The sequence below is a fragment of the Myzus persicae genome, unplaced genomic scaffold (assembly GCF_001856785.1).
Source record: "Myzus persicae strain clone G006 unplaced genomic scaffold, MPER_G0061.0, whole genome shotgun sequence".
In the NCBI taxonomy this organism is placed as follows: domain Eukaryota; kingdom Metazoa; phylum Arthropoda; class Insecta; order Hemiptera; family Aphididae; genus Myzus; species Myzus persicae.
The window spans coordinates 136,569-158,604 of record NW_019103906.1 but is presented as its reverse complement, the minus strand read 5'-3'; the positions used below and the strand labels follow the sequence as shown (position 1 = coordinate 158,604).

At 33.0% G+C, this 22,036-nt stretch overlaps 1 protein-coding gene across 2 annotated transcripts in view; it reads right to left on the bottom strand.

Annotated features, from left to right (window-relative positions):
- Window positions 1-752: 752 nt before the first annotated feature.
- The window catches only part of LOC111036151 (band 4.1-like protein 4), a 149,726-nt gene continuing 128,442 nt past the window's right edge, over window positions 753-22,036 (bottom strand). Inside the window, exons 13-22 of one of the 2 annotated variants that reach the window (XM_022318069.1) lie at window positions 17,622-17,736; window positions 17,318-17,521; window positions 13,113-13,439; window positions 11,622-11,840; window positions 9,965-10,102; window positions 3,691-3,864; window positions 2,570-2,668; window positions 1,488-2,178; window positions 1,012-1,099; window positions 753-860 (exon numbers count right to left, since the gene is read on the bottom strand). In XM_022318069.1, the coding sequence (XP_022173761.1) occupies window positions 859-860; window positions 1,012-1,099; window positions 1,488-2,178; window positions 2,570-2,668; window positions 3,691-3,864; window positions 9,965-10,102; window positions 11,622-11,840; window positions 13,113-13,439; window positions 17,318-17,521; window positions 17,622-17,736 (2,057 nt within the window). In that variant the 3' untranslated portion in view covers window positions 753-858. The remainder of the gene's footprint in view (window positions 861-1,011; window positions 1,100-1,487; window positions 2,179-2,569; window positions 2,669-3,690; window positions 3,865-9,964; window positions 10,103-11,621; window positions 11,841-13,112; window positions 13,440-17,317; window positions 17,522-17,621; window positions 17,737-22,036) is intronic. The other variant, XM_022318070.1, reaches the window with a different exon arrangement.

Here is a 22,036-nt window from a genome sequence, read left to right as displayed (position 1 = left end):
GTGATAAAATAAAAAATAATGTACACACTGTCGTTAAATTATATTAAACGTACTTACAAGACACGCGTCGTACACAACTAATAATAGGTAGTAATAATAATAATAATTAATAATAATAAATGTATATATTATAATATGCGCGGAACACATGTGTTGATCATAATATTGAGCTTTGGTATGTTACTATATTTTATTAATCCGACGAGCGCGACGTGGACACGATAAATGATTATAATAATAATAATAGTAATAATAATATAATATATATATAATACGAGTGGGAAACGAGAGAAAACGATGAGAGTATCAAGAAAAGAAAAAGAGAAGGATAAGAAAATAGGGATCATAAAAAAAAAAAAAAATATTTAATAAAAACTCAGACTTATCGACGCCCTTTGACGGTTTCTCTCAAAAGTGAAAAGAATAAATAATAATAATAATAAAAACGACGAAGAAGAAAACTCGCGCTCGTGTTTACAGACGTATTATATTCTCGAAAAGGTTTCCCTATAATATGTGTAGATTGTACATAAAATATATATGCGTACGGCAGGTATATACGTAGTGATGAGATAAATCGTTTTCTTTTTACACTGTACACGTTCGTATAATATAAATGTAATATAATATGGCTTATGCGTGCGTGCGCGCGTCATCTAAATGAAAAAATTATGATAAATGATAAAATATATACACGTAAAGAGTAGCCGACACTACGTTTTTCGCTCGTTAAAGTCCAAGTCGTGTTCGTAATCGATTTCTTCACTTACGCCGATCGATCGATGGCGATTCATATTATTACGATGATGATTTAAATCGTACCGATACATCGGCATGGCGGTTTGCGTCCCCTCAAGATTCTGTCCGGAAACAAAACAAAAATAGTTTTATTATCATTACTACTTAATATATATTATCATTGTTATGGGTATAATAATATATTGTCTCGCTAATGCGTTTTCGAGTTGCACAGGACATGAATATATACGAATATAGTACTGTTATACTTACACGTGGTCAGTTTGCTCTGCAATATCGGCGAAAGGATCTCCTCCAGGCTGGCCGACGACCTCAGCTCGGCGTTCGACAATCTGTCCACCTAAAATCAAATGGTTTCATATTTTATAAAACGAAAATATCATAACAACTATATCTCATAATTAGTGTAAAAAAAGATGAGGAACTCTTGTGAAAAAAAAGTTTATATGATCCTAATATATTCATTTCAGAACAGTTGTCTTAAATTCAGACATCGTTACTATTTTGTCGAAACGCATGAAAACGAGTTCTCTAAGTATATAAACATAATTGTAAAGCAGAATTAGAAAAAATCTACTATTTCGTCACAAAAACTAAGTGCAATTAAAACCAATCTGTAAATTGAGAAATTCCGGACGTCATAAATACGAGTGTTAAGTCGAATGGAGTTAAGTCTAAATGAAAAATTAAATCTAAATAATCTAGAATCGATTGCAGATAACACTCACATGGTTGTGTTGTGGCGAAAAGTACGTCGGGCCACTCCTGGACGAAGTACGCACTCCCGAGGACCTGTTTCCCATGTACAGGATTTCACCACTTCCAACGCCGTCGCCACCACCGTAGGGGGACAAGCCGTTGTGCTGTTGTTGTGGGTGATTCTGCTGCTGTTGGTGGTGTTGCTGTTGTTGGTGGTGTTGCTGCTGTTGATGGTGGAGGTGGTGATGCGGCGACGACGACGACGATGTACCGTTATGGTGGTCCCACTGATGCGATGGTCTGGGTTTTCCTCTGTCACCCGGCCACGGTATGACGCCGTTGGGTGTGTTGGCGTGCTGCCCTAGCACGCCGCTCTCGAAAGACTTGCTGGACTTGATCGACTGCCCTACCGCACCCGACCCGGAGGAGGCTGTGGACTTGGCGTCGTCGGTCGTCGTTGTCATGGCGATCATCGCGCTGTTCCGGTTCGTGTCGACCGCAGCCGACGACGTGCACGTTTCCGGATTGTTGTTGCTCCGGTTCTGGTACGCCGCCTGGTTGATATTTTTGGGCGGGCCGTAACCGCTAACCGGGTATACGCGGTCTGGGACGCACTGCCAAGGAACGCCACCGCCGCCCATTGTGCCGCGAATTTCTTGACTAGACCACGGCGGAGGCGTCGACTTGGCTGCGTTCGTGGAGGGTCGTTCAGAGCTGTTCCTGCGAAAAATGAAAAAACACGATCAGACAGAGTAGGGAAAAAGTGTGGAAACGCTGAAATTACGTTACGACGTGTTTGTTTCGTTTAATTATCGTTCATTTCAGTGTGTAAGTTGAAAAGTCCAATATGGTTTGAATTATAAAAAAAACACTTATCACAATGATAAACGATCATTGTAAACAAGCCAAGCTTAGTTAACATCGATTTATTTCAATAGACATCTTAATAATCTGTTTGTTGGCATTTTTAGTTGCAGATTTATTCAATATTGCTTATTATCCGTAACAGTCGTTGTTCGCAAAACAATACAAATTCAGGAACCAAAATGAACTACCGAGAGTGCCTCATAATATTTATTAATAAAAAAAAAAAGAACAATTATTAACTTACCCGTTTGCCGACGACCTGGCTGAATTGTAAGGGAAATCTCGCATCAGATTTTCAGTTCTCCTATTGTGAGCGTTGTCTTTCTGCTCGAGATCGTGTAACCTACAATGAGACATCATTATACGGTGTTTTTAAAAATATTTATTTTAGTTTTAAACGTCATCTACTCTACGAAACGTTTCTCAATGTCTGTTTACAGACGGTTTTTAAAAATAATAACGTCCTAAAGTCCCGAATCCTGATTTGGTTGCGGGACCCATTTAAAAACATACACATGGCTCAGAATGTAAATGCTGAAAGAGGTTTGTGAGTTATATTATACCATGAGCGGATTGTATTGAAGTCTTTAATATGAAAAATAAAAAACATCTTTTTTTTCAAAAATATAAAAGTATTACTCATTGTCAGGGTGTACTTACCAAACAAGGGCGAATACCACTATATCAAAGCTACCTATTTATTTCCCGGGTTACTATACATTTTTTGAAATAGTTACTTACTAGTTAGTAATTACTATTTAAGCATCGTATTACCTATTTAATGGATGATACTATAATGTTTATTATTTTTTTTAAGTACCTAATAAAAAGTTTCATTTGTCATAAAATTATCATTTAGAACTAATGGATTTTAAAAAAATTATGTTTTTCATAGTTTATTGTAAATAAATCAAGTAGGTGTAAGTATAGAACAACAAGTTAGTGTTTTTGAAAAAAAATCATCAAATTTGTATTCAGAAAAAAAGTACGTGAAAAACAGCTGTAATCGAATTTAATTTAAATCTAATAATTTACAGTTTATGCATTTACTATAATATACTTTTTAAACTAGTCTATACTTTTCTACTACAGACAATGTCTAAACAAAAAATAACGTTTTTATTTTTTCTAAAATGAATCGATAATCACACTATAAATTGCCAACTTTATATCCTACATTTAAAAATTTAAAAAAAAAATTATGGAATTGATGAATAACACAATATTGTATCCGAAAACATCTTGTTTGAAGAGTTCTCTATACATACAATTATCAAAACTCCTTAACAACAACTCCATATTCAAAGTACGATATTATTGTTATTATTATTAATATTATTATTATTGTTATTATGTTGTGCTCACCACCGGGAATGGTTCATGAGGTTCCGTTGGTCGTGACTAGAATGATGATAGCTGTTCGCCGAGCCCATATGCAACGCCGACGGGTTGGCGTATAGCGCGGAGCACGTGGCCCTGTAATTCGGGTCAGCTGACGTCCTCGTCACCGTTGGTCCGCTTTGGTTGGGTTGTTGAGTCCTGCGATCAAAAACAACGAGAAATAAGTGACTGACAAATGTTTTGCTGGTCATCAAGAGGATCCCACGCCGGCACGAAGTCGTCGAGTCGTCTCCGTCTCATAAACGTACAACATAGTAAATTTGATATTTGCCGAAACATTAATTTTGTGTCGTTATATTTATAATATTGCACGAGTGATCAATATTATCAGACTTATAATAATTGTTAGTAAGAACTAATATAATAGTATCTATGTGTATATATAGGTTTTTATGATGTATTTAAATTTCCGAGTGGGCTATGATTTGTATTTTATTTCAATATTATTATAAATGTTCGAAAATAGCTTGATAAAAATCGTTAAAATATCGTAAAAATCAACGTACTGATAATTTTACTCCAAAATTAAAGCCCACGATACGAAATCGTTTCTTTATCAAGTTTTTAGCGTTGTACGTTTGGGAGATGGATCCACCATTAGTGGTCTTATGTCTTCACGAAACATTTTCACAACCATTTTATTTCAGACTGATTCGAAGAGAACCATATTATGATGCCGGAGAACACGTGGCAGTCGAAAACACACGAATACTATGCCATAAATAATATTAAATTATTTATATACATGATAGATCTATAATATTATTATATTCATTGGTGTACGGTTTTTTTTTGTGTTTATGTGTATTGTGTAAATAACTGCAGACTTTTCCACAGAATAAACTTAAGCGGATCGTTTTGCGTTCTTATTTCCAGTCCCTCTCGCCTTAACCATTAATTCCACAATCAACCAAAGTGGTTAAGGAAACAAATTGTGGTATTTTTATTTTTTGAGCTGAAGGCAATCTTGCAATAAACAACTTAAGCTTAACTTTTCGTTGTACACTGGCTGAAAGTCGTTCCGATTAATCGAAAAAAAATGTTGAAGCTAACAATCCATGACCTATGACATTTCTCAAAAGTTTTTTAAAAATCGCCAAAAAGTTAAAATTATTTAATTTTTTTAAATCGATATTTTAACTAAAAAATGTTGGGACCACTGACTTAAGACCTAAAAAGGAATAAGTGAAAAACGTCTAATCGAAATGAATGCGATGTACCACGCACTGATCAATGTATTTTTTTATCAATTTCATAAATTTAATGATTATTGATAATTTTTGCGAACAGACTACAGGAAACCAATGTTTGTTTTGACAAATTAAACTGTTTGTTGATACTTTGTTCTACGTATAAATATGCACTTGAAATACAATTTTCTGTTATACGCGTTGAATTTTGAACTCAGGAAGACATAACGAGACATCTAAAAATGCATTTAGCATTAATTAACTGACACTATAATTATTACAAACATACAATAATGACATACGCTGAGTAAAAAGTTATCGTTATGATTGACGATTAACTGACTTCATAAGTTTCTGTCGAGCTGTGAGAAAAAAATCAATACGATATTAAAAGTTTCGCTTAAGTATTTTTTAGGGTGAGAAAGTATTTGAGCATAAAAAATAAAACGTGTCTCGTCTTTACGAGAGGGTACTTAATAATGCACACAGAATACGTATTAATTATATTATACAAAAGAGGGATTTTATACCACCGCATATATTATACAATATCGATACTGCCACAGGAACCCCAATGATTAATTTTAAGTCCAACAAAAAAATAAAACCTGACGGTTATATAAAGTGACAAGTTATATTATTTTTAGCAGAAAAAAAATGTTTCTCAACTTTTAATGCAGAGAGTGCTGCTGTACCAAAAAGTTTATTTTCCTGCCGTTCATATACTGTACGAAAAGAAAAAAACGTTAAAAGTTTATTTTCTACAAGAATAATCTATTGCAGTAATTAAAATTAAAAAAAAAGATTTGCATACTTAAGTACTTAGTTGTAACCTTAATCGATTGCTATTTGCTACCGACCTACCGTTGACTTTGTAAGACTTGAGAATTTTATCGTTTTTTTTGCAATCCAAAGAAATACGTTTTGTTCGTTTATCAGTTTTACTCTCGATAGACCCCGACCAGTAATGATTATTCACAGGTAATATATTATTTTGGGGTACAGATGAGCCACTAAAAAATCTAGTTAAAATATGTTAAATCATATAAAGTTTATATCTTAAATTATATAATATACATTCATTGAATTTGTCAAGACATTTCAAACATATTTTATAATTTACAATTAAGATAATAAATAACAAAAAAAATAATTAAATATTTGACTGCTTATATTTATAGGATAGGATTTCTTGCCCATAGCACAAAAAGGTAATGGGTTGAATGAATATGTTTTTTATTCAAATCTGTATATTTTAAATATGTACTATATAATATGTTATGTTTCCAAGATCTAAACGCAGGTTAATCATAATAAAGTTTAATTTTTTCCCACAATGGCCATGGTCAGTATTTTATCAGTGGTCCCAAAATGTTGTCAGACAAACTTATACGCATAGCAGGTATATGCCCAAAAACCACCATATCGCTTAACATACCTATTACTGTGGCAAATAAATATATTTAAAAAAAATATATATATTTAAATGTAGTTTCATTAAATCAGAATAATGAAAGTTATAAATTTATGGCTTATACTAATTTTAAATTTTAAATTATCTGTGTAATTAAATTTCCGAATTATTTGAAATGTGACATTATTCTTCTTCATAAAAAAACAAATGACTTAAATGATAAGTACAATTGAGTACAAATCTACTTAAGTAGAAAATATAAATTTTTCGGTATTTATACTAATAATATAGAATAATTTAGAATAATATTAGAGGGATATATTATTATGTTGTCAAAAAAGGATCGCATATTTTGTCTAAATCGATTTCGATTATATACAAATTGTTTTTGTGAATTACAAATTCCTAAAAACAGATAAACCATATTTAGGTCAAACTACGGATAATACAACCTATACATCATAGTAAACTATACAGTATACATGGTGCCTATAATTTTATTTTGATGAATTTTTAGCTGGTAGCTTATTCTAATTCCATGTCTCTTTTTATGAAACATTGAATAGACAAGTAACGACTTGGGCTGTAGGGCTCACCTCGATAACTCGAATTTTTAGTTGGATCTAGATTTTTTATAAGTAGTACCATCATATAAATTTGAAATATTATCATTTAATTTAATGTATCATACTACCTATATATTACCATAAATCTTAAAACTAAAAATATAAAAGCATTTGAAAGCGGATGTATCGTTTTAAATGAGCCTGCTGTAATTACAATAATATTGAATGAACGTGGTCGGATATTAACTATGTGATAAAACACAGTCCTCTATGATTATTTCGAGTAGAATGGCGTAAAGCGCCCACCCATCCAGACTGAAAAAACCCAATTCGTCGAATAAAACATCGTTCACTCGCTGTAACCATTGCAACGAAAGTCACGACGGACACTGCAGCACAACAGGAAATATTATTCTGTTCTTGTACTACACAACAAAATAATAATAATATGATGCGAAAACTTAAAGCAAGATTATAATAAGGCTCTCTCTGTTTGTTGTTATCGGTTTGTGTACCTACCTATCATCGGTTTATTAAAAAGAACGCTGCGCGGAGTTAATTTAACAAACGAAAATAATTCTTTATTTCACAAAATCGTATTGCTATAAGTATTGTGTGCTTTAGCTATATTATAATACCATAACAATATTATTATACTCTTGGGCGGCGCACAACCTCTTCCGTGCCGCCACCGAAAGAATACAATTAAAATGAAAAATTATATTTGCGTCTTATATTATTTTGTAAGTACAATAATTAGAGGTATATACGATAGCTGTAAGAATTGAATTCGGGTTCGTACCCGGAACAGAACGATAATATAGAAGACGAGTCGAGAACAAAGTGACATGCAGTTAACTGCCCGAATACGACATCTTTAATTGGAGTTGTATCAATACCTAAATATAAAGTCTTTTGTAACTTTGTAAGACGTATATTTATGAGCATAAATGGATTATTTGTTCGTTCAGCCGTTTTTATAAATATAATACAATTCTTAAATTATGCTGACCTATGGCTTTGTTAATGGAATTCATAAAGCTCTAAATTATCGAGGGGTGGATATACAAAACACCTTATTGCTAAGAATTTAAAATCGAGTTAAACACCAATTCTTATAAAAAAAAAATCAAAATCAATGGATTTGTTTAAACAGAAAAGATTAGAAGTATTAGTTAAAAGTCAAATGAGCTTTTTAATGACTGGTGAATGCAAAATTAATGTTTTCTATATGCATAGAAATGGTACCTATTTGAACAATCGAAACGTAGGTTTATTAAGTTAGGTTTTTTTCAGTGTTAAGCCAAAACATATTATTAATACTGAACAGGCACCAATCATTGAGTAGGTTATCAAAACGATTATTTCAAAACGTACAAATATGGTCCATGTTGTACCTAGGGTAGAGGAGAAATAAAACAGTTAATCCAAAACCAACAATTGTCATAAAATGAATGAAAATGGACGTTTGAACGAAAACCACAATAAATAGGTTTGAACCTAGATTAAAAAAATATTTTTTTTTGTATTTGATCATTATATCTCATTGTAAAATACTTTCAGTTAATTATTATATTGGTTTTATAAGAGGGTATACAGGAAATCGCTATCGCCGAAAAATCAGTATTTTGGCAATAGTACCTACGTATTGGATTTCTACCCCACAAATAATCATGGTTAACCTCATTTGAAGGGGTAATTAAAAAAGGGGTGACTTACAAGTGCTTACAAATCGAGCACAAAATTTTGGCACGGTCGAGTGTCGACAACATTACAGGGAAATAATAAAACAGCCGTTGAAGGAGTTAGCATTGTTATAAGTTTTTATGGATATAACTATATAAGTGAACTTGGAATTTTTCAATTTATGTCCATACAATCACTTACAAATTACTTTTTAACTTTTCATGAAAACTGGAATACACAAAACCAAGGCCTGCCACTGAAAACGTGACGTTATCGGCCGAAAAGAATTTCGACTTTGGAATAATATTTTCGATTCTACCCGTTAAGGACGTTGAATACAAGTCGTTATGGCGTCGATTATTGCAGTCGAAATCGCTGGATGGTTTGTCTGTTTCGTTGGTAACATTATACGCACTGGAAAGTCGATGTTTTCGAACCGAAACCTAAGAAGCAATCTCATCGAATATAAAAACAAACCCAAAACCCGACTTTAATCGAAGTATTCGACGGTATATAGTCGGGACCGGTCAACGGACGTCGATAGTCTGTAGTTTTATGTCATAAAATAAATTGAACGATTCCATATCGGGTCAGCGCAATACTTTACGACCCGCAGTGACCAGACGTAATGGCGTTTCTTTTTCTTTCATTCCGCTAAAGATACCGTTTTTCCAAGAACATCGAACATTTTTATTTTCACATTATAAAACATTATAATAATCGCATTTGAAGCAAAATAACTATGTCGTGTCGCAATAATTTTCAAGAGTCCTATACCAGCCCCCGGGAATAAATTATAATATTATTCATTTTTTAATTGCATTTAAAATACATTCCTCGTTTTGCTCGACATCTAGAAATTGATTTTTTTATACATAATATAAACATAATAATACCTAATATATAATAATATACAAAATTCAATTAACTTTACGATATTTTAATATCATTTGGTACAAAAAAAATAAACGACGTGCTTTCATGTTCACCGAAGCTCCGTTAATTAAAATCATTGTGGACGTGTTGTAATTAACTAAAATATAATCATAATATCATGGACCCTTATATTTTATTCTGTATTTTATACAACTGCTACCGTATACCAAACGACATACAATACAATAATACTGCCTCCGTATCATTATCATACCTATCACTATAATTTATTATTGTTACTATTATATTGGCACTTAAAAATTATGATAAAACTTTATAAATAATATAATCATATTCTGATGGATGTTTAAATTTACAAATTCGTCGTCGCGTATGATAATATTTCAATATACATATAGGTATTTGGTATATATAAATTGTTATCTGCGAGTGGCGGGGTGCGCTAAATGAAAAATCCGTTTGTAAGAGGCTTTAGCTCTTCGTACCTTGGTAACTGATTTGCGCTTTTCGAACTGGGCATGGAGACGGCGGCGGCAGTGGAGCATTTATCTGCCGGGCCTTCGCTATACGGCGGCGGAGGACTGTCGCCGGCTTCCGGCACTGTCGAGTCTTTTAACGAACAACTATATATCATACGTATACGACAAATCGGCAGGCGACATGCAACAAACGACAAATAAAACAAACAAATAATAATAATGTGACAACAATTTAATACTATAAATACTATTTGATATAAGTCAGTAATAAAGTAGGTGCTGATAAGCTGTTAAGAAATAATGTGAGAGGTTTTGATCGAATAGTATAATACAATTATTGTATTTATTATTTGATTAGAGCAATTGGTAAACAAATGGCGTGGAGGAAACTACTTCCTGATAAAAATAGTCACCAAGAAAAACCGACAAAAATTAAATGAAAATGTATTATATTAATAACTTATTCAGACATTCAGTGTATTCTAATACGCTAAAAAATAATATTTTTAGAAATATTTTGACTTGAATATAGTTCATAATATTACACTCATAATAAGTGATAATAAACAAATTTAAAGATTTATTTATAATAAAACATCTATTTTCTTATATTTTCATCTGTTCCATTTGTGTTAAAAAGTCAGAAATTTGGTGCAGCATGACATGGTTTTATAAATATTACGTCAAACAAAAATATTAATCAATAAATATCTATATTTAATTCGAAATGTCTGTACAATTTTTATTATAGTTAATTTTGTGTTTTTTTTTCTAACGTTTCAATATTAAAATACACTGAATAGTAAATTTAATATTTCATAGTAATTTTTTCAGTGACATTCTTAGGGGAATTGTCACAAAGTATTTCAAATACTGTCAGGTCAGGTAAAAAATAAAATTAATACATCATACAAATTTGTCAGGGTATTTTACCAAGTGGCATAGACTATCATAATACAATTTCACAAGATATAATATTATAAGATGTACACAATGGATTTTAATTAAATCCAATTAATTTACACATATTACATTATTGGCATTTGAAAACGATGTTTTCATCGATATGCGACAGGTAATTCGTGAACATAGTGGTAATTATAGTTTATTAATTTGAACAGGAATTAATAAAAATAAAAAATAAAAAATCGGATCAACGGTGGTAGTAAAATCGTGTAAAAAAAACTACATTGTACACTATATTATAAATGCAAATCATTCAAAGCCGAGACAGGTATTTAAATATCGGCACACCCGTACACCACTAGCTGGTGACGACCTAGACCTGTATGGATGCGATCATAATATAGTGAAAACAAAAATTTTTACCCCGTTTTCTATTACTATCTATACTATTTGTGTGGTGGGTATATTATAATATAGGGACTTTAAAAAACGTGCTCGACACCCTCTGACAACGAAATGAGTGTGCGCTGCCACTGAATGTCGTCGTGTACAGCGGTTACCGCATAATATTATCGTGGGTGAACGATCGCCGTGCCCACTCGAGGACCAGACGAGTGTGCTAATAGTGTGCATAATATACGGATAGGCGTATAGCGGAGGAAAACGAAAAACAAAGTCTACGGTGGATTTTTCATCACCCTAAGGGTGCATAATACATTAGGCAATGTCATATACATGTACAGTTTTATATACCGACCTTTTGGCTCTCCGAGACGAATAGGTTTTCCGTTTCGACGACAGGGGAGGCGACGAGTTATTAGTCTTCAGGGATGTCTTCACCGCCGTGTAAGGTATCTCTCGCAGTTGTTCCTCGGTCATGCCGTCCGTTTCGACGAGTTCGAACTCCAAATGTTTTTTGAGCTCCTCCGGTAGACGCGTCTTGCTGCTGCTCTCCGACGGCGACCTGGACCTCGACCTGCGCAAAATCGTCAATCGGTCAACGAGTGTATTCGAATAATATTTAAAATCTAACCCCCTTCCACTTCCCGAAATATTTGTTTTGAGTACAACTTTGATTGATAGTATATAATAAGTCTGATTGACTTTAGAATTATGAAACGTGTCAAATAACTCGAGCTCGTTACTATTAGTTCTTGACATGGCTTATTTGTATAATCACAGCAGTCTGTTAATCTGATAACTCTATTTATATTATATTTACAACGAATAATTTGTCTTGAAATTTGTTTGATGAAATTTTAATTCGAACGCCGCAGCCGGATCAAACGCCGTACACGTTTTACGTGAAATTTCCAGTTTTGTACAACATCCCTTTCCGACATGCGGTCGACCGCGCAGCTATATAATCATCATACACTAGTGCACGCGACTTCCGACGTTGTGGCAAGCAATCGAACGTTGAAGAGAGGTGAAATCGCCGACCCGGAAACCGGAAGTTCAAGGAGGGTATATTATTATACCTACAATATATTTGGGATCCCACCATCGGCCATCACCGGTACCTATATATAGGGACACGGGGCAAACACTTCCTCGTTTTCATGATATAACAGTCTTGGCAGTGAATACAAAGAAATAAAAAAAACTGTTTGATGTATGTGCTCAAAAACCGCAAAATGTTAAGCAACCAAGGTTTTGAGTATTTTTTTTCAAATATTTATCATTTTCAAGTTTTAATAATATTATTTATCATCGATTTTCCGGGAAATCTAGATGTATAGCGATTACTTTTGCAGCTATCTAATGAACACCGATTCCGATCCGCCCTTTCCACTATGTAGGTAAAAATGTATTTAGATCGTTATTGTTGTCAATAGAGATTTTCGACGAATCCGACTACAAATAATGTGACGGACCGCTATTGATCATCATTTTTACACAGAATACAATTATTACATAAACTATTGTAATACATCTTAATAAATGCTTGTCGAAATTAAATCTTAATATTTTTCATCGGTATGTATTTTTTTTTTACCGACAATCAGTATGGGGGACATCACTTAAAAATATTACATTGTTTTCAAAACCAAAAATTCTCATCAGTCATCAGGTATCATCTTAACCTGCCTCAAAACCAAATTAAATATTAATTAAAAGTTAAAAAATATGGAAAAAATTATGTGCAAAACAATAACACCCTGCTCAATAATTGTATCAACTCTTCTACGGCATAACGAAAACGGAACAAAATTATCATCATTATTGTCGTTTTTAGTATCATTACCTGTGTTTCCGGTGTTTCCGTCTCCGGTACGACGACGAATGGTGAGAAATCTCACTCTCAGACTCCAGCCCGCTGTTTGCATAGCCCGACCGGGGCCGAACCACCGATGCCTTTTGTATGGCAGACCTGCCCTCGGCCTGCCTCCGTTGTACTTCCCGCCACTGTCCTTCCGACTCTACCAGCTGATACCTGTGTCGTCTGTGCTCGTGGTCGTCGCCCGTCGACGACTTCCGGCTCCGGTGCCTGTGCTTCCGGTGTGACTTGCCCGACCGGCCCGACTGTTCGCTCTCGTTATCCGACGACCGTCTATTGTTACGGTGTCTATGCCTGTGCCACACACATCGAACGTACAGTTATTATTGTTATAAATTATAACCATTATCTTGACGACCTCCCAATGTCGACATTTCGTTATGGAAAACCGTCATGAAATCCAAAAGTTTTCATTAAAAGTAGGTGGACAACAGACAAGGCGTCGTTGTAGTTATTATAATAATTAGTTATTAATAATTATTCATCAGTATTAAAAACATATATCCGTGCCAAAAACTTCTCTTGTCACCCTCTTTAAACTCAAAAGTTACAACTATTCCTAATGTCCAACAGTTCAAACTTCTAGACGAGCTTTTTATACGGAAGTCATCGCATTTTGCATGGTCTCATACTTAACATTGTGTAAAATATTCAACCGACAGTTGTTTAAAAAATCTTTTTTTGTAATATTTTAATAATATGTTGCCTGCAGTGTTTTGCATTTATATTACAATTATTTCCATTACCTACATAGAAGACTTTTTCAAAATAATATTATACTGGTTCTGGGCCGGAAAATTGATGAAAAAATAAAATTGATGTGTAAATTAATTGACTTGACGACAATTTTAAATCCATTAAATTCGATCACCAACTATAATAATTTTTGTCGTCTGTGTACAAATGATCGAAATAAGGTCAATTATCTTAACTGTTTACGCATAAATAAATTACTTAACATATACAATATTATTAAGTAGGATACTGACTGCACATAAATGTAGAGGTACACGATTTTGATTCTATACGATATATAAAAACAATTAAATTACAAAGTCAATGATTGGTACTCACACAATATAATAAAATAATATATTATGAAATGGCGAATTCAATAACTAAATTATTAAATCTCGCGATGAATTTATTTACGTGAGGTCTGATTTCATAAAGTCGATGTGCGCGTTTCCCATTAAAATAATACGTTTGTGCATTTTTTTGTTTGAAAATTCTTAAGCGTGAACGTAATCTCCTTAAGATTCGAAATCCTTAGAAATCGTCTTATAAAAGGTGCTGTACGTTTGAGTAAATCATTAGAGTAATGGTATACCTAAAAATTAAAATAACGTAACGTATTATCAAACGGGATGCCATTATAGGTCGAAGACAATTTACGAAATACGCTTCTTCGTTAATTTATCAAATATAATATAACTTGTTGTATTATATTGCGTTGATGAACGTCGGTGTTATTCTTGAAAGAGATTATCAAACTTGTGTTTCAATCATTTTGCAAATAATATGATATATATATATATAATATATATATAATATATTTATTATATGATTTGATACATTAAGCCGTGGTTGAAATAAATACAAGGTTATTGCATATATACCCGTCTCAATCAAATATATGATTACAAAAACAAAAATGGCAGGGTAAGTGGAGCCAATAATAATAAAGTATATGTTTTAGGAATTTTAGAATTTTAGGAATTTTGAATTTGTTAGCTTTTGCCGTAGTATTTTTGATGATAAGAAAAATTGATATTTTTGATATAACCATTTTGTATCTGACGATAACAATCCGAGTCTATGTACAATAACCTGCTTATTTCAACCATGCATTAGGTGAGCTTAATCGAAAAGGTGAAATTATTATTTTGTTTTATTTTTCAAACATAAAAATAAATTATAAGTTTGATTTTATTTTTGAGTACAAATAAATCAAAATTAAACGACTAGAAATAATGACAATTTTACCCAGGTTAACGTTAAACGCGTTGTTAAAAAGTTGTTATACTTGAAGGCCTTAGAAAATAATTTAGCGTGTTCATCGAACATTTGTCATGAAATGTGTATACTACATACATCATTAATTTATATCATTTTTTTAAATGTCACTTTTTTATGACTGGTCATAATACAAACTCATTGAACTATGGCTGATATTTTAGAACACACGCAAGGCATATGCACCATTATATTCAAATGATTAATCTTCGAATCTAATACATTTGTCAAAATAAATCTGTTTTGAAATATATTTATATTCTTACGACAATCTCGTTTATCATGGTTTTTTTTTTTCATAAGTCCAACAAAAATTAAAAACTAACAAACTATACTAACATAATGAGTTGATTATTAGATAGGTATATTGTGATTTTAGAGAGTATCGAATTTCTAAAGTCGTAGATTGTATTTAAAAATACTTCAATGCCAATATTTGGGGAACGACTAGAAACTAAAAAGTTAAAAGTCGAATTAAAAATCGTGTAGGCATGTGTTACGAACTACACTCTATTACGATCGATGCGCGTAAACAACAATGCGTGCCAAGGGTGGTTTTTCGTTTGGCGCGTTCTGGAGAAAACGAGAAACAACACTATAACACAGTTGAACGGTCTCGGTAGAAAACTTCTCTTATCGAACACTTCCGTACACTGTGTGCACCACGAAAACCGATGTGCCGGTATTTAAGAGCGTACACGAAATACATAAACAATGCGTGCACACGTACCTGGGTAGAGGTAACTGGTAATTGTGATGGTGGGTGAGAAGTTGTTTATATCGGCAAATAAATTTAATGTATACGCTGTCAGAATGGCGAGTATTCTACTCGTATACGGTTCGGTGTCCTACGTGTATCTTAATATATAAAATGATATTATACTGAACAAGGCTGGCACAGGTATACCCCTCAGGTGAGGCGAGCCACAGAGATAAAAATACGAGAGCGGAACCAGAAACAATGAGAAGGGTCGTCGTCATCGTAGCCATCGACGTATTTTTCAAATGTATAGATACGAGCGGGCGAGCGCATTGGAGAGCCGGCAAACAAATGCACACAAATGCATTTTGTCTCGTGATGTACGAGTACAATGAATAGGTACTGCAGCAGCTAGCAACAACAACTGCAACCAGCGTTGACGACTGCACCAGTGACTGCAGCATCAACGTGATACAAGTCGTCGAATACAAAATATTGGACTCGATAATAAATAATATAGACTTATATGCAAACTATTACACACTTTTTAAAATAACCGTTAATCAACCCGAAGCAACTAATGTAAGAAGTTATAAAAAAAAGCAGTATCACATGTACTTTAAATGACATAGTATTATTTTTATGACTATTATCTGAGATAACGAATATCAAAAACAAGAAAATAATTATCCATCATTTGATTTGATAAAAAAAATATTAATTCCAAGTATATCGTTGCACTTACACAGAATCTGATAATTACTGTCGAGATTTTTTAAAATATATTCTTTGGATGTGATCCACTATCGTGAGGTATCAGTGGTCGAGGCTTTTTTTGCGAGACAGCTGCAACCATTTCACCTACACCACATCCGATTACCTAATATTATCGACAGATAAACCACACTACATTTTCCGTACAAATGTCGAGAAGGATGAGATGTTATATACTACTATAGTACTATACTATAGTGTATAGTGAGTAGAATAAAAAACTAAATTCGTGTTTCGAACTAGGAACTTTAAAGGTTGTGGTGTAGGTACTAACTAAATGTCAGAAAGCACGTACGTATCGTGTTTAAGAGGGTGTCAACGCATTATTCGTTGTCTCTCCCTATACCACGCATGACACACTACATGGACAAAATGCATTCGTGGAAAATAATTATTGTGTAATCTTAAAGTTAATTATCCATTAAAAAATATTAAATGCTTTTTGTCTTTAATATGTTGCATCTGCGGGATCTGATTGAGAAAACTGAAAAATCTGAATTATAAATCAAACGAGTTGTGTATAAATGCAACCTTTTCTATTTTTTAAGACAGATATGTTGAGTTATCAAGCGGAAAACGCCATTTCTTAGGTTATAATATATAGGTGGGTTTTGGTTGGGTTGGATTAACATGTAAAAGGGCCAACCGTCACACATTTTAACTTATGGTTTACCACACGTACTTGCGACACGATCTAGAGTCATTGGAGCTCTGGCTGTCCACGCTGGACGACCGGCGTGCATGGCGCATGATCTGATGAGGACCCGATCGGACACTCCTCGGCGAGCTGCTCGAGTACAGGCCCCGGGTAGGGGCGCTCGACCAAACGCCCCACGGTGCACTTCTGGTGCTCCTCGGCGAATCACTCCGGTTCGGCACGTACATTCTGCATGGAAGGAACAGACAGAATTAGATATTTTAGCAAATATATCCAGCTCGATAGTATAATATTGTAACATTATAATAATGGTTATAAATTCACTTACGTGTGTACGGGCAGTTGAGGATTGGAACAGTTTTTCAGCTTGTCTTGCGGTTTCAACGACGACGATGACAGCATCAGTTCGTCTCTGGTCTTGTACTCGTCTCCGAAAGTTTGATCTGTGCGGAAATAAGAAGACCCGTTGAGACGAAATACGTCACGATAATTATGTACAGATCGGGGTGTCTAGAGATAATTTTATAATATACATGGATAGGGTATCAATATACCTTATATACCTTCACCACGGTGTACAGCTGTGATCGAAGAAGTAAACTATTGTTATTTGTTACCATAAAGGTATCACATTATTATGTGGTTATGAGTATACAGTTTATGGTAAAGAAAAAAATTTAATCAATCTGATATTTGTAAAATTTCGAATTCAATTTATTTCAGAAGAAATTATTTCTAATTATTATAACTGTTGTTACAATAATTTGAAATATTTGTCATATTGTGTTTTATAGTAATTTATATTCAATATTATTCTTATTTATTATCACCAGTGGCAAGCAGTGGCGGATAATCTAAGGACTAAATAAGCTTTAGAATTGTTAACATGTTATCTTTTACAATGTTTAAATGTTTAATTTTGTGTGGTATCATAATGTGTATGTTTTCGTTATTAAACGTCGAAAATTGTGGATATTACTTAATTAAAAAGCAAGCCTGCTGTTTTTGAAAGCATTAAGGCCCGTTTTGTTGTGAATGCATTGTACTAATATAATAATATATTATACAGTCGTCTAGTGTGAATTCCTAGGAAATTCGTTGCCAAACAGTCGTTTTTTTATTTTGTTTTTATTTCCTCGAAGAGGCATAATACTCACCTCACCAACCCTCTTATTCAAGTAAAGGTACTACATAAATATTACAGGGTGACTCACTGGGCATGCTCATTTTTTTCCTTTTTATAATGAATTTAAATTCAAATTCATATTTTTGGAATTCCTAAGTAGATTTAAACTTTAAAGATCTTATTTTCAAATAGATAAGTACTTGCATGTTTTAGGAATGTCTGTGGTGATAAAACTCTTTTGATAACAAATTAAAACCGCCTTTTTACTACGAATCGTTAAACAGATAATTTTTTCAAAACTATTGATATAAATTAATACAAACAGGTGCCTTATGTATTAAAGACAATAGACCATGATAATAGGTTTAAAAATATGGAGCTTATGATTATTTACATTTTATCGAAATCAACATACTATTAAGATTTATCAGAGTGAATGAATTTTATAAGTAGGAATACTTGACTAAATATTACATAGTCTGTTATACATTTGATGTACTATTATTATTGGTGATTATTTTTTTTAGTTGGTAACTTCTTATTATTATATTTTAATAGTTTAAAAAAATGCTCATTCAAATTTAAATTTAGACACATCAACATTTTCAAAAAATCGTTTATTCTGTTTAACAATTTAAAAAAAAAATATGACAGTTCTCATTTGAAAAATAAAATAAGCTTGTGTCTCCTTGAACGGTATAAAACTCCAAGTATCTGGAAACATGGATTTAAGTAGGTACCACATAATACACATAGACTTTAAAAAAAATCATAATTTGAATCACTGCACCGTTATAAAAAAAAAAAAAAAACGAAAGGGTGGATGAGCGTGTTTGGTGAATTACTCTGTACTACAGCGATGACGAGATTTATAAACGAGTGTACGCAAACTCTCCGAGACAAACGCACGTTATGTAAGTACAGTACTTTCAGGGCGATGCGTATTATTATTTCTCTCGACGACTAACGACGACGAACGTATAATATATCGCAGCTATTTTTTATACAGCTCGCGTGTCGTCTCTGCGGGCTCTTAAATTAGACATCGTCCCGACGGCCAGACACGCACGCAGACCCAAAATAATTGGCCGCGTCTGAGGTGTATACTGATTTACAGAGATTTTTATTCGAACTTTATCTTCAACGCGACGAGAAGTCGAAAACGGCAGATATTATTATTATACACACGACGTTTGACCACTTCCGCGCATATATTTGGGTACCCATGGTATTTTAATTATTATTATTTAATTACGTTTATCAGCAAATATTAATTTTGGAGTCTTGCACAGGGTCAAATTTCGAAATTTTGGTTAATAAATTGTTACTTATTTCAATGACATCGATTTCTGCGCACCGCGAATCACGATGTTCCGTATTTTATAATGTAAGTAGTAGGTATTTTATTAAATTTATTATTATTAATAAGCTATGTCAGTCGTCACATCATATCTCCTCTTACGTTTAACCATTCGAAGAGGACGTTTACACAATTTTTTTGTCATAACGATATTTCGAAAATGTAATATTATTGTGTACTTACCCCCCCCCCCCCCCTCCCACACAAAAAAAAAATAATAATAACGTGTTGTTTTATAATAATATTATTCCTATATAGGTGTACAAAATATAGAACGTAATATCGATTCTCGCTCTGCACACACACGTTTCCCGTTGGGTTTATCGAGTGCATATATAATATACATTATTATAAAAGTACTTGACAAAGAGTAGTGCTGCAGAAATTTATTATTATTATATCGATCGATCGGATTCTCGGTAATTATTAATACAAATTTGTGCGGGATAATTTGCACGATATAAAATAGAAAATACATAAAACTTATATTAACGGCAATCGGTCTTATTAATATTGCCAGCTCCATTATACAGATATGTTACAATATTAAATAGGTACTCGAAGAGCCCTATTATAATAATATAGGTACCTACGATGTTGAATTACCGTTTAACGAATCATATAAATGGGTAGGTCGGAGGTACCTACAATATAGCGACGTTGATGCGATGATGACGTTTTCGTAATTATTATATTAATTCGAGTGCCCGCGAGGAGTAAATAATAATATTACATTGTTGTTAAATAAAACGTACCAGAAACGCTCGCTTATCCGAGAGAGAGCTTTTTACAATCGACTGCGAATTCGGTCGGAATGTTATAAATATCAGTTGCATCCGGGTACACGATATTATAGTAATATTATTAAATTATAATAGTTTGTACCTGATATAAAGACATCTTGTCGACTACTACTGCTTGTTGAAGAGACCGAGGGGTGTGTTTATTATTATAATTATAATTTTTTTTTTTAATTCTGAAAAGACCACAAAACGTCCAAGTCCGTAATATACCTCCTAATGTTCATATCATTATTATTATGCATCAACGGTGTGCTTTCGACGTACATTAAAACGAGCAATACTACGCGCACATTATATAATAACGTATTCTTTTTTGCACGAAGTCTTCAAGTATTTTCACGGTTCTTAAGAATATAATACGAAATTAACCGGTAGTTGGGTAATTGTGAACGCACAACATATGTATGTAATATTATATAGTAACGCGGTGCAGCGGGTAAGATGTATGAAAAAAAATGTCTACGCTGTACGAGCATATTGTTATAGGTAGGTATATATTATTATAATTGTTATATACCTAGTTTTAATATTTTATTTTAATTATACTACTTCAGACTCGACGTCTAGAGCTGTAGTAGTGCTGTGTATTGTTTAGGTTAATTAAAAAGAAAAAAAAATTCTAACGAATTCGAGATCGTAGCGGTGCTTTGAAAATTAGCTCGTTAGAAAATGTCAAATAGGTCTGCACGCCTATATTATACTATACATAGTCTTAGTAATATAAAAATATACAGAGTGGTTCACCGAGCGTGCTCCTTCCACCTTTTAACCTATTCTATCCTTTTCTGGAGCCTATTATTTTATTCTGATTTTATTATTTTCAATTATTNATTCTTTATTTATGATTTTTTCAGTTTATGATTGAAGGTTTTTGATGTGAAAATTTACAGCGGTAGGTGAGTTCTGCTGTTGGTGTGGCGACGTCGCCACGCACGCAATGCCCAAAGCGCAAATGGCGCTTATGAAATAGAAATATTTCATGAGCCTTTAAAATTGTTCATAAAAAAAATGTTTATATGTTGTTTTTGATTATGCCATGTTCAACTCCTGTAATAAACCATCCTTTCAACTCTCACTCATATTTTTTGTAGAAAGTAATTTCGATGTTTCATATATCTGCCACCCATTGACGGTTCACTTTTTTTTCGTTAATTAAGTAGCTGCATAGTTGCATTTTTAGTGCAATTCACTAACGAGCCCTTATTGTTATTAACATATCGACAAATCTATCTAAATCGTCTAAAACCAGCAGTGGCTATTAAAAAAAAAGGCCTTTTGAAATTATTAAAAACCTTCATGTCGATAACTGCCTGAAATTTTATAATATTGTACTTCAAAAGATTATAGATATATAATAATTATATATGTATTATGTATATATATTTAATATTATAACGTATACGTCTTAAAACGCACTTAATATTATTATAAACATCATCTGCAGTGGTAGAAAA